The sequence below is a fragment of the Mastomys coucha genome, unplaced genomic scaffold (assembly GCF_008632895.1).
Source record: "Mastomys coucha isolate ucsf_1 unplaced genomic scaffold, UCSF_Mcou_1 pScaffold21, whole genome shotgun sequence".
Taxonomy (NCBI): Eukaryota; Metazoa; Chordata; class Mammalia; order Rodentia; family Muridae; genus Mastomys; species Mastomys coucha.
Genome location: NW_022196904.1, coordinates 57,803,293 through 57,817,470, shown reverse-complemented (window position 1 = coordinate 57,817,470; position 14,178 = coordinate 57,803,293). Strand labels below are relative to the sequence as shown.

The window sequence follows — 14,178 nt, the reverse complement described above, 5'->3', positions numbered from 1 at the left end:
GTAAATTTCTGTCAGTTTTTAGTTTAGGAAAGTACTTTGGTATCTACCACACAATTTGGATGTACATAGGTGGCTCATTGCACATACCTAATTGAAAATTGTGTTTAGTTGGTGTACAGAGTAAGGATTCCATTAGGACATGCCCATTCCATTGCATATCACTGCCTTGCTCATTTTCCTCTCCCTCTTTCCTCCTCTCCCTAGTCCTTTTCCACTTCCTCCCCATCTCCATCTGCCTTCCCATAGCTTGCATTCCAAGTTCATGCTCTGCCACGCTTTCAGTCTGTGAGGATTAAATTCTTGCAGGTGTTTGTAATCCAAGTTGCATCTTGTTTTCTCTTAGCAATTAATGTTGGTGTGTATCAGACACCTACCTTTATGAGGTTTATGAGCTATGGAATGCTGTATACATCTTGTAGGATGCTGAGAGTCAGCAGTCATTCTGGAGCTGTTCTATAAAGCAGGGGTTTAGGTGTTTGCTGGTGTTACAGTATAGTTCCTGCCTGGGGTTTAAGTTTGTGGAAGTTGATCGACAACTGCAAAGCTGCCGTGCTGCTGGCCAGCCCTGTTGGCCATGAGGCTCACAAGTGCATTATGAATGCATTGGCCTTTACTGCTTGGAGACCCGCCAGTCTTTTGTTTTCATGTTTCATTCTTCCCTGGTACAATTCTTTTTTCCCCTTCATTGTGGTAAATGTCCCTTTCTACCCTTCCCTACTTTCTACCCCTCACTGTGAGAAACTGCTTCCCCAGAAGTAGTGACCCGTGTACAGCCCCTACCCTTCTTCCTTGTGCACTTCATGTTATTTGATTTAGCACAGTGGCTTATATTTGTAGGATGATAGTATGTCATGTCTTCAGAATTTGGGGGATGCCAGTATTACCTGAGTTATTAAACAGGAAAAAAGACTTCGAACTTAATGGAATAGACCTTTTCACTTAAAACCTTTTATTTGTATTCATTCTATGTTGAATTTATTCCTGTGCCATAAGTTCCCTCTGTGGGGTATCTTTCTCTGTGTAGCTTCCCACACCAGCTTAGGAACAATGCTTTCCTGTTCAGTGAGGACCATTTGAGTGTGGCAGGGGAGTTCGTGTGTGTGTGTGTGTGTGTGTGTGTGTGTGTATGTGTGTGTGTGTGTGTGTGTGTGTGTGTGTGTGTGCGCACGTGTGCATGTGTGCATGTGTGGGACCATCTCAGTGTGGCAGAGGAGCGTGTGTGTGTGTGTTTTATTAGAATGGCTTACATGCTGTGATCCAGATAGTTTAACAGTGGCTGTCTCCCAACAGAAAGGCCAAGGGTCCAGTAGTTATTCAGTCTATAAGACTGGATGTCTCGGGCTGGAGAGATGGCTCAGCAGTTAAGAGCACTGACTGCTCTTCCAGAGGTCTTAAGTTCAATTCCCAGCAACCACATGGTGGCTCACAACCATCTGTATAGGGATCCGATGCCCTCTTCTGGTGTGTCTGAAAACAGCTACAGAGTACTCATATAAATGAAATAAATAAATCTTAAAAAAAAAAAAAAAAAAAAAGACCTTCAGCAGTCCTGATCTAGAGCTGGAATACCAGGGGAGTCCTAAGAGCTGCCAGTTTTCAGTCCAGGTTGGATTTTAAAGAAATAGGCTCTACTACCATTGAAGTAATGGCTCAGGGTAGTTGTTCTCAGGCCAGTGAAAGTGAGAGCAAGCAGACAGAAAACACAAGCTTCCTTCCATTCTTTTATGTGGGCTCCCCATCCCAGAAGGTGCAGCCCAGATTTAGGGTAGACCTTCTGACTTCAGTTGATCTGGATTTAGGGTGGGTCTCCTACCTCAAATAATCTAACCAAGAAAAATCCCTTACAAGTACACCCAACTACTTTGGTTTTAAATACTTTCAAATGTAGTTAAGTTGACAACTGAGACTAGCCATCATACATGGGTTAATTTGACTGTGAGCTCTGTAAATTTGGCAGTGGGTCTTGGGTACTTTGCATATATGAATATATGTGACTAGCTTTAAACTTCATGTTACTCTTTGTTGCTACAAAACTTCAACACTGTTTTTGGGCCATCAGCCTGCATCCATCCCACTGCTTGGCCTACAGGACACACCTGTAGACTCTATCACTGTACTTCAGAAGGGCACACATTCCTTTTTTAAAGTGACATCTTTCAGATACTTGGTGGGTCTTTGCATAATCTTGATGACCTGGTCAATTTGAGTGTTCATAAAGTGAACACAAGGATTTTAACCTCTGGATTTGCATGATTTTTGTAGGGTTTTCTGAGATGAGATGTAGGTTTTTAGATGACCACGGTGCCTCTCTGCTATTGTCTGGTCCTGCTGTTCCATGGACATGCCTCTCGCTGATCTGTGGCTGATAGTGGCCTGTCTGCCTTGGGACTCCAGGTTGTAAGTGGTGCCTTGTCCCTTTGCATGGAACACTAATGCCTCTGGTAAGGGCTAGTGGTCCTGGAGCACAGATCCCAGGGCCTGGATACACACACCTCTAAGGCTGGTGCCTGTTAATGCCAGTAATGATGGAGAACTCTGTTCTTCAGTTTCCCAGCCCTCCTCCCCAGAAGCTTTGCTAACTTTTTAATGTCAAATATGAAGTCATAAATATTAAGTGGGCAGCTTTCAAGCAGCAGAGATTACTGCTCGTGTTCTTGAATATGAAGTCCAGGGTCAAGGTGTTTGGTGAGGGCCAGCTTGCTTCTGTGTAGATAGTGCCTTCTTACTGTTTCCTCATATAGTTGGATGATGAGGGCTCTTCCTTGGACCTCTTTTTATAAACATACTTATCCCATCATGCTGGCTCTGTTTTTATTACCTAATCACTTCCCAAAGGCCCTAGGTCATAACACCACACATGATCTTGGGGACATGCATTTTAGGTTAGATGCAGCATTCAGACTGCAACACCTTCTAATCCCTTGCTTATATTTCTATAACTCTACTGTATTTCTTTGTTTTTCCTTTTTTAAAAATTAAAAACAGATTCATAGTCTACATATTTTGCTTCAAATTCTTTTTTGTTTATAATAGTTTAGGTTAGTAGATAGAAATGTCTTTGTGTATGTATACACTTATGTTTAGGAGGTTCTCAAACAGATAAAGGGATGATTGCTGGGTCAAAGGTAGATAATTTTATTTTAAAATACTTTTCAGTAGTATTTCATTATATAGTATTATCTTTATTTGTATAGTTAGGAAGTTGTCCAACTTTTTTTCAATGTAATATGAGCTGATTTATGTAGGAACCCAGTTGTGTAATTAAGGAGTGAATACAAGAATAGTTAGGGGTGAGCATATTAGTTCTGTAACATCATTACTTGGGAGGCTGAGGTAGGAGGGTCATGCATTTGGGGCCAGACTATATAGAAAGACCCTATTTCAAACAAAACCAAATCAAACAAAACTAAAACCAGAACTATAAAAGACAAAAGTAGATAGGAAACATTATGATTTGGAGCCCTAAAATTTACTTTAGAAAATATTTTAAAGAACTTTATTGTAAATGTCATAGTTTCTGGCATTAGAATTCTTGGTCCCTAGTTGGTGGCCCTGGTTGGGAGAGACTTAGGAGGCCTTGAAGACTGGCGAAATGTGTCAGTCAGCAAAGAACTTGTTGGACAAGCATGAAGGCCTGAGTTCCATTTGCCAGCATTGATGTAAAACATATGGGTGACATGTACCTGTAATTCCAGCGCTTTGGGGAGATGATGATCCAGGAGCTGTGGGCTGCTGCCTGTGCCCTAGACTGCCTGCTGCCCAACCCTACTTGCCCTTGGGGGCTAGAGGTGAGGTGTGCAAGTCAATGGCATAGCCTCCTGGAACAGGTGAGAAACAACGCAGCAAGCTCATGGAACACTGCTGCAAGCACCTTTAATACACCTGCGCCCCATTGGTCCCAAGAAAGCATCTCTTCTAAACAGCAGTTCCGGATTGGGTGGCATTGTCTGTGTCAGCAATCCTTGGTCTCTCAGGCAGTCCTCAATTAGGTCCTCTTGCAGGAGATGCCCTTGTAGCTCCTCAGTCCCTGGTGTTTATGCAGAAGCAGCCACTAGCTGAATGAGTAAGCTCCAGATTCACTGAAAGATCTTGTCTCAAAAACATATGTTGAAGAGTAATTGAGGAAGCCTCTGACCTCTACACATGTGAGCACTTGTGCCACACATGAATATGTATACGCATACATATCACACAAAATTATTATCTACTGTTAAAGATTTTTAGTAGATCAATGTAGAGACTATGAGAAGACATTTTAACTCACTATTGGAGTGGAAATTGACTTGACCTTTTTTCATGTTTTAGACCCTGTCTAGTAAAATTGTATACCCAATAGAAAAAAAAAAATCAGAAGCAAGGATGCTCATCATAGCGTGATAATGTGATGAACACTTGTTTTCATAAACATCCATTAATATGTTGGTTAAAACTTAATAACAGCTAACTTCTTTTGAGTCTTTACCAAGGCATCACCTGACAACAAATGCCAAGCATTGTTATAAGCAACTTGTGTGTGTTATTAGACCCGAAAACAATGCTTCGATACAGGCACTCTCATTATCCCACATTTATAGATGAATAAAGGCATTGAAAAGGACTCTGGTTGTAGATGTAGAAAAGGACTCTAGTTGTAGAAGACTGGAGAGAGTGAAGGAGTGGATGGGAGCTGAAGATCCTCAAGTGTTAATAGTGGGAAAAGATGGACTAGTATATCTGATTATTATATTTGCTTTTTAAATATTTTAAAAAGTAAAGAGAGTTGGCATATAGATTCTAAATATTTTGATTTATAATGGTGGTGACTGTACTAATGTAGTGTTGACATAAATGGCTCCTTTGAACCTTGTGCCTGGGTTAGGGTGAGCTTAGTCAATAGCTAGGAAAGTCACACACTTAGTTCTGATTGTCCCTCACAGGTTGCCTATTCCTTATCCAAAATGCTTGGAACCAGAAGAAGTTTTTGACTTTAGGTAGTTTTCTTCAGATTATTTGTATATACATAGTTAAATTTTGGGGTGAGACTCATGTCTAGTTGCATAATTTGTTTGTATTCCATACATCCCTTGTGCACATAGCCTGAAGTTAATTGTGTGCTATATGCATAGAGTACCTGAGTTTTTACTGTATCCCATCAGAGGGCAGATGTGACCTTTCCACCTGTGGCTTTGTGTTGGCACTCAAAGGTATTAGATCAGAGGGCTTTTTGGATTAGATGCTCTGCCTAGAGTAGAAGTTACATCAACATGTGAGGCAGGAGAAATAGGAGGAAGGGGCTAAGTGTGACCCCTTTTGAGTTCTCATGAGGAGTTCTTGTGGCTCTTCAACCTGTTGGACCCACAAGACTTCAGCTGCTGCTCTAGGGCAGGCTCTACAGTCACCCTGATTGTACTGTGCTTGCTCTAGCTCTCTATAAAACCATCTTAATTATTTTTGGATTGAATAGATGGAAATAGGTAAGTCTGTCACATGGTCAAGTTTTTCAGTGATCTGTTTGTTTTTAAAACAGGGTCTTGAAATATAGTCTGGGCTGGCTTTGAACTTGTGCTCTCTTCTCGCTCCAGCCTCCCAAGTGCTGGGATTATAGACATTAAGCTGCCATGCACAGCAATCTGCTTGCATTTTAGTATTTATTGAGTATCATAGAAATCAGTCTGTAGAAATGTAAGCAAGGGTATAGTGAAACCACTGAACAGGACTGCCCCATGGATGGAAAGAAAGTTTATTGTAAATATGAAACTGCTTCATGGCTGTTTCTCAGGTTGTAGAGGTGAATGACCAGAGGCATTTGGGAGTGTAAAGCTGCCATGGCTACCTGTTAGGGACAGAGAGAATAGCCAAAAGGACAGAAAAAGCCCTCACCAGTTATAAAGAGCAGAGAAGGCTATAAGCTAGAACAGGATGGTGTGTGTGTATGTGCACGTGTGCACACACATGCATGCATGCAACCCCCACATTCATGTAACACATAGACACATTCATGGTGACCAGTGTCTAGTTTGGGGAGATTGGCTTGAGCAATTGGGTACATAATTTCCAGTTACACAGTATCTACCATGTAGTAAGGGCAGTCTTTTTTGATCAAAGTTCAGTCCTGGTCAAAGGTGCCTCACAAGGCTGCAGCTCCCTGGTGAAGTCAGGTCTTGGCATCCATGGTTGGTTTATTTTTAATTAAAAAAATTTTTTTTTTGAGGCAGGGTTTCTCTGCATAGCCCTGACTGTTCTAGCACTCACTCTGTAGACCAGACTGGCTTTGAACTCAGATCTGTCTGCCTGTCTTCTGAGTTCTGGGATTAATGGTGTGCAGCACCACTGCCCAACCTCTGTTAATTTTTAATGTAAGTTTTTTGAGAATTTAAACATGTATATGTTGTAGTAAAACTTAATTAGGGGTTTCTACCTCACCTTGGATCATAGTTCCCAGATAAAAGACACAAAACTTTTATTTTTATAATAAGCCTTAATATCAGTAGAGCTGTGCAGATATCAACCCTCTAAGCTATTTTGTCTACTTTCCTGTCAATAACCCCGAGATATGACTTGCCATGTTCCACCTGGGCCTCTCTTTCTTGGACTGGCCAGCCCTCATGGCCAGTTCACAAGATCCCTTACCACATGGCGTCATCTCTCTTTCTTCACTCTCTGCTCCTTCTTGTCTCTGCTCAGACCCCAAGCCCTGGGAACCAAAGCCCCACCTACCTCTCTTCTGCCCACCTAAAGTCTGGAGGCATCTTTGTTCAACCAATAGTTTTAAATTAAGGAGCAAGGTTACATAGCATGACTTGTTATGTGAGCATTTCCTCATCCCGAGGCAGCCAGATCTTGGGGGCAGTATTTACCACTACAGTACACAGAAACAGACCAAACCTCAATATGTGTATGCTATATTTACATCATTTATTTCCAGCAGCTTGTCCCTCTTTCCTCTGATATTCTCAACCTCATCTGTATTTATTATTTCACACACCCATCTACAGCACACATACAGAGTATTGCTCGTGTGTACATACATTCAGAGCTGATGACCATTTAGGATTGTATAACCTGTTGGGGGCTCATCCCTGCAGAAAGCTTCCTCACTCAGCAGCCTGGAGTTCTAGGTTCTTTACATCCTTACCAAAATTTGATATTTTCCATTTTATTGTAGTTGTTGTTGGCATAGCTGTCCTAGTATTTATGAAGTGATACTTCATTGTGGGTTTGATTTGCACTTCCCAGAGACTGATGACATTAAACAGCATTTATCTATTGTGTTAGTTGGCTTACTATTGCTATAGCAACTTCTTGGATAACCAACTTAGAAAAGGTATTTTGGCTTGTGGTTTAAAGGTTCCAGTCCACCGTGGAGTACAGCTGTTCCTCTGTGCCTGGGAAGCAACAGTAGAAAGAATGAGAGAGGAGGAGGAGGAAGGCAGGGACTCAGATCCCCTCAAGTTGACATCCCCTGTGACCTAAAGGCTCACCATCTCTGGATAGCAGCACCCTGGGAGCCAAGCTTTTAAGGAGCTTTGAGATCCATCTCTAGCAGATTTTTTTTTTTAATCATTAGTCCATCTTTCAGTAGCTTTTTTTGTTACTGGGCTACAATAGTTCTTTTATGTCCTAGGTGCTGGATCCTTATCTAACCTATGAACCCTAACAAAACTGTGACCATCTTCTTGGTTTTTCGAGACAGGGTTTCTCTGTGTGGCCCTGGCTGTCCTGGAACTCACTATGTAGACCAGGCTGGCCTCAAACTCAGAAATCCACCTGCCTCTGCCTCCCACGTGCTTGGATTAAAGGTGTGCGCCACTACTGCCTGGCAGCTGTTACCATCTTGAAGTCACTGTGGAGCAGGTAAGTTCTCTTGAGAGACCAGGAGTTAGACTTCTGGGAGGTAGACAGCCAGGGATAAGGGTCATGGCTGAGTGATAAAGGAGACAGATTTCCAAGATGGCCAGCTTTTCCTTATCCTCCTGATTTAAGACAAAAGGCTAACAGCTTTAAACAAAGCCTTGTAGACTTTTGTCTCCTATAGGCCCTCCTCTGCTGACAGACTGGCTCAGGCCTATCAGGACAAGTCACACAACAGTTGTAGGCCAATCAACCATCCTCTCTTTCTTCAAACTGACCAACCCTAAGGGAAGAAAAATTCTTCAAATACTTAAAAACCCAAACCATTGAGAAGAGACTGGATTTTGGGCTTTGTGAGTGTTCTGTCCACTTTCTAGGGGCCTTTTCCTGTGTGTGTCTGCTGGAAGCCTGTGTTTTTCCTCATCCCCATTAAATGCCTTTCTTTGACTAATTCTGTGTGCTTCTGTTTGCAGTGTTTGAGATGATTCTACCTGGCTCAAGATTTTTCCTGTCATTTAGTTCTTTAATTGGCAGGAAAGAAAAACAAAACAAAACAAACAAAAACCTAGAGCCCGATGAAGACCCCTAGGCTGTATCACATCTGCCCTAGTGTCTGAAGGAGAGGAGTAGGAAGGGCAGTCTCTACCACAGAATGTCACAGATCTATTGTAGTTGATAAAATACGTGAACTACTTGTCCCAAGTTGTAAACATTTAAAAGTCTTCACATTTAAGGGGAGTTTGAAAGCAACACTTTATGCCAGCATGTTAAACATGTTAAGGTTTACTTTTGCATTGATTATGAAAAAATTGATTAATGTAAATGTTAATGGGATTTCTATTTTCCATGTCCTGAAAACGTGGGAATAGAAAGGAGGGAGTGATACCACAGATCACCAGTAGGGGTCAGTCATGGCCTGCTCAGCACACACAGCTTCTTAGGCACCAGCAGGGGTCAGTCATGGCCTGCTCAGCAGACACTGTTTCTTAGGTGGTTTGAGAGATGGATTTACTTATTTTGTGTTTTCAAAAGGCAGTATTCTGATGCACTACAGTCTTCTCAAAAGTTAGTGTACCCGTGTTTAAATATAAATACAATGTGTTTAACTTGTCAATGAGCTCATACTGATGCCTGTGCATAGCAGAAGTATGGTTTCAGTGTTTTACATATAGTTCTAACTTAAAAAGCAAAACTGAAAGCAAAGCAGCTTATCATGGAATGCTGTCTGATAGAGTCAGGTAAGCAGGGAGTCATGTAAGCCAACCAGATACAGTGTCGATATTACAGCAGATGAAACTCAATGAGGGTCTGACTGTTTCTTCCCTGCCCTGGTCTTTGCTTTAATGGGAGTGTTGCTGATTGAACTCTCTGCTCTATAGTTCTCTAGTTTATGCTAGGTATGCCCATAAATGGAAGTGTGTGTTGTTACTAGGAAAGATCCCAATATGAAAAGACCATTCCAGGGATTTGTGACATCTGCCGAAGTAAGTTTGAATGCATACTGAGCGAGGGTTCACAGCTTGTACCACTTAAATGTTTAAGTAGTTCTGTCAACAGTGGGAACTCAAAACTTAAGTCATTTCACAATATCTATGTTCAGTAATGCAGCTTATGACAAAAGGGCATGGGTATATGTATGTAAGCAGTTGGAATGTGTCTGTATGCATGTATGAAATTGTTATTTTCTTATCTAAAATAAAGCCAGTGGATTTCCATTCTGTTCAGGGTTTCAAAAAATCTATGCCTTAGAATAAAATATAAGCCCATGTGTTAGTCATGTCTCTGTTCGTGGTGGCCTGTCTTTCCCACCTCCCAAACTAGGCCTTGCTTCCTGAGGCTCTACAATGGTCCCCAAAGAGCACCATCGTCCAGGGACCAGATGTTTAAGCATGGGCCTGTAGTAATGTTTTACATTAAAACCTAACAGTCCTTGCCACTTTATACTTGATTTGAAACCTGAGCTGCCCCACCCCCCACCCCGTGATGCAGTTCCTCCAGCAAGGCCACACCTCCTAAACCTACCCAAACAGTGGCACCAACTGTGGAGGGACACCTCATTCAAACCATGGCATGTTCTTAAGGCTGGCCAGGCCCCCAAGCATAGTTGCTTTATAACAGGGTTTACAAAACCCAGTAGTATGTCTTTAGGACTACTAGTAAGACATTATCTCCCTTCAGATGTTACTTCCTGTGCCCAGAAGGTGAACCAGTACTACACCCCCCAACAAAAAAAAAATCTCATACTTGTCTTTAAGAATCCATGCCAGACATGTTTTTGTTTTTGTTTTCTGAAAGCCATTCCTGTTTCTGTCATTGAAACTAGCTTACCTTTTGGTGTTTGGGGGATGTAGAATGAAAGAACATGTGTTCTTTCCGTTTTTATAGTGTCCATCTTCATGTACTTGTAAATCTGAACCATGTCTGTAGTTATCCACAGTTATTTACAGGAACAACCCTTCTCCCACCTCACCCTTTTCAACCAGTGAGTAGAACTGAAGAACTTTTCCCTTGGAAAAGGACACCCCCCCCCCACCCCAGCACATTTCATCTATTTCATCAGTCTGCCATCCCCTCTAAGATGCTACCTCAGGCCTAAAAATGTTGGATCACTGTCCTTGCTTCTATTCATTCTCAACCTTCTTTGTCTCAGAGCCTGGAAACCCCAGAGATCTGCCTTTCTTTAGCAGCAAGGGGTGGGAGTGGGGGAATTAGGGGATTGAGGGCTGTAACTGTGAGACCACCACAACAAAGCAGTTCTAACAGCAGTGAATTGCTCACACTTTGGAGGCAAGCATCCAAAATTAGGGTGTGGTCATCAGGGTAGGGTCCCCTCTCAGGGACTCTAGAATCTTGCAGGGCCCTTCTTCCTGTGTGGGCTGTTGGCAGTCCCTGGCATTATTTGTCCACAGTTGCCTCTCTAGCCCCTCAAACTCTCATTGGTGGCCTTCTTCCTTCTGTCCCCTGAGAGGTGCCTGGTTTCTCTAAGGCAGCAGTTCTCAGCCTTTTCACAGGGGTTACCTCAGACTGTTGGAAAACAGATATTTATGTTATGATTCATAACAATAGCAAAACCAGTTATGAAGTAGCAACAAAAAAGATTTAATGATTGGGGGTCACCGCAACATGAGGAACTGTATTAAAGAGTCACAGCATTGGGAAGGTTGAAGACAAATGTGATAAGGAATGCTGATTTTAACTGTTTGACTATATTAAGTTTCTTTTTTTTTTTTTTTTAAAGATTTATTTTTATTTATTATATGTAAGTATAAGTACACTGTAGCTGTCTTCAGACGCACCAGAAGAGGGCATCAGATCTCATTACGGGTGGTTGTGAGCCACCATGTGGTTGCTGGGATTTGAACTCATGACTTTCTGAAGAGCAGTCGATGCTCTTCCCCACTGAGCCATCTCACCAGCCCCTATATTAAGTTTCTTATGGTTAGTGCAAGAATGAATACCAAATATGCTAAGTTATTATTTTCACATTCTGAAAAATGTATATCCCAAGAAGATACTCTGTTATGTTTAAGGGAATTAAAAATGTTAATACTTTTCTTAAGATAAAATTTAATTCTGAGTTTTTTATTTTCAGCCAGAAAACCTTGCTCAGAAGCTTCCAAACCTTGTGGAACTGTGAGTGTGTTTATACATTTTTTTTAAAATAAGAATGGGAACTTCAAGTAATTTGAAATAGTGGGACATAATTTTAATATATGCGCCTGTTATTTTTGGGTGTGGTTGCCTTGCTGCTGCTGTGGGTACACTGGAGGCTTTGCTACCCTCTGTGGTGGCTTAGAGCCTCTAATATGTTGAAATAGCTCAGCTCAGACAATGAGAGGCTCTGGGCACAGCATGTTTGCGTTCCTTGGGAAAGTGCATGTTCCTGGGAGAATCCCTACCCTTGTTATGTCAGACTGGACCTAGGCTCCCTGGGAGCACAGAGTGAAGCCTGGAAACCTTGGGCCTTCCTCCATGTCTCAGTAGTTTCAGTGCTTTTGAACATTACCTTCTTAATGCTACAAAACTTATTGTTTCTGTTTTCTTGGGGTGTTGTAAGCCTTCTGTGTGCATGATAGGGAGGGCAGTGCTTCCCCATTGAGATGCATTCAGGATCCTTCCTTGCTTTTTGTCAATTAGTTTAATGTTTTGTGTGTGAGTGTGTACAAATATCTGTACCAGTAGATATCTAAAAGTCCTCTCCATGCTCCCTGTGGGTGCATCTGTGGCTCTACATCTGCCCAAGAGCTCTGGATTCACAAATGATAGATGCAACCATTATATTTTAATATGCCTTATGTAGCTCAGTGGCTGGGCACTTCCAAACCTCCCCACAGCTAGCACACACTTCCCTCCAGTATTCCTGAGCTAACACTTTCTAAATCTTTATCTTTGCTGCCCCGTTGCCTTCTGGGGCTACTTTCCCCTTGCACCTACATTTCAGCCATCTCACCCTCCTGCATAGCCATTGGATGCTAGCAACTTTATTTTCTAATCAGAGCCAACTGGGGCGGACTTCCTTTAGCCTAGTGCAGAACACTTCACACAGGTTTTTGGACAACATAATTAGGATAAGAAAACAAGCTGCTATACATGCCCACCTTACTCTCTTGAAACAGGGCCTGCCACAGAACCATAGTGTGTCTTTGGGCTCTGCTGGCTTACTGGCCAACAAGGACTCAAGATCTTTCTGTCCTTGCCCTCCAATGCCAAGGTTATAGACACACAAAGCTCTCTCTTTTATGTGGATTCTGGGTATTAAAACTCTGGTCCTTATGCTTACAGAGCAAGCACTTTTTCCACCAAAACATCTCCTAGCTTCACTTTTTTTGTTTTGCTTGTTTGAGTTAGGGTTTCTCTGTGTAGACCTGGCTGTTCTGGAACTCAGTCTGTAGATCAGAATGGCCTCAGACTCAGAGATCTGCCTGCTTCTGCCTCCTGAATGCTGGTATTAAAGGCATGGGCCACCACTGCCACAGCCTGGCCACCTTTGGTTTTTAATGTGTGGTCTTTTGAATAAGAATGACTACTATAAGCTCACATATTTGAAGGCTTAGCCACCAGAGAGTGTCACTATCTAAAAAGATTAGAAGGATCAGGAGTTGGAGCCTTATTGAGGCAAGTGTGTCATGGAGTCATCTTTACAGAAGTAGAACAGTCACTGAGACATAATAATTCATGTATTTGTGTTGAATTTACCTTCCTGGAAGGAAAAAATTAGCATATACTTTTTCTGTACCAATTTCATTGTACAGAAAAAGCTGTACTTAATATCATTTCAGAAAGGTATTTATTTCTGTTCCTTGTTCTGTATGTTATTTGGTCAGAGTGTTGAGGAAATAAAGGAAAAGCAAATGTCCTGCATCTATCTTTACACTGAGTCTCTGTCATTGTCATTTGTCCCATCCTTTTCTTCTGAAACTCTTCAAACTAATAAAAGATAAAAACATAGTACAGTGAACACCCACAGCCTGTCACCAAAATGTAACTACACTCAACACTGCCTCTGGGGTTTCCTTCTCCTTCCTCCTGCCTGTGTGGTGTGTGCTGAGTGACAGGAAAGCATCGCAGGCAGCTGCCACTTCCACACCCGGACGCAGTCTGTTTGTCTGATTCCTCTCTTAGTAAATGGGTCTTCAGTTCAATTGGAGGATTGTTGGTTACCACCAAGGTTCATTTTTTCATACACAAGATGATATTATCTATAATAAGAGTAGCTTTACATCCTGTTTCTATATTCCACTTACTTCATCATTAGTTTATTTTCATTCATTCATTCATTCATTCATTTTTCTTAATTAAGTGCCCTAGTGTGGCTGCCTGCAGGCACACATGAATGGGTCTTCTGGAATGAGAGTTAGAGCCTGTGAAAAATTAAGGGAACCAGAATGCGGGAAGGGGTTAAAAAATGAGACTGAGGCATGGCATGCTTTCTTTCAGTCCTCCATCATTATTGAACTCCTTTTGTTACAAGCCCATAGGTAGAGAAAAACCCCTAGTCCTTGGAGAGGTGTGGCTATTAGCAGGAGGTTGGAGAGAGGTGTGGCTATTTGTAGGAGCTTAAAGAAAGGTGTGGCTATTTCTGGCAAGGCAAGGTCTGAAAGAACCAGCTCTTAGCTGGAGGAGGGTCACACCCTGGTTTAATCAACACAGAATGTGGAAAAGAAGGGATGATGACATGAAGGTTTCATTGTGTCCTTTAGTTCAGTCTTTCCCACTAAGTTTGGGAGCTCAGGCCTCTCTGAGTATTGAATACTCGGGACTGGGAAAGCTCTCTTCCCTGTCTTGTCTGCAGAGTTTTCCTTCTTGACTTCAAAGGGTCTCTCCTCTTTTTCTTCCTTTTTTTTTTTT

General features: G+C 42.0%; 1 protein-coding gene across 2 annotated transcripts in view; it reads left to right on the top strand.

The window, feature by feature from the left end:
- The window catches only part of Lrrc28 (leucine rich repeat containing 28), a 125,329-nt gene that overhangs the window by 5,258 nt on the left and 105,893 nt on the right, over positions 1-14,178 (top strand). For both annotated transcript variants that reach the window (XM_031386954.1, XM_031386953.1), the window contains exon 3: positions 11,423-11,463. In XM_031386954.1, coding sequence (XP_031242814.1) covers positions 11,423-11,463 — 41 coding nt within the window. The remainder of the gene's footprint in view (positions 1-11,422; positions 11,464-14,178) is intronic.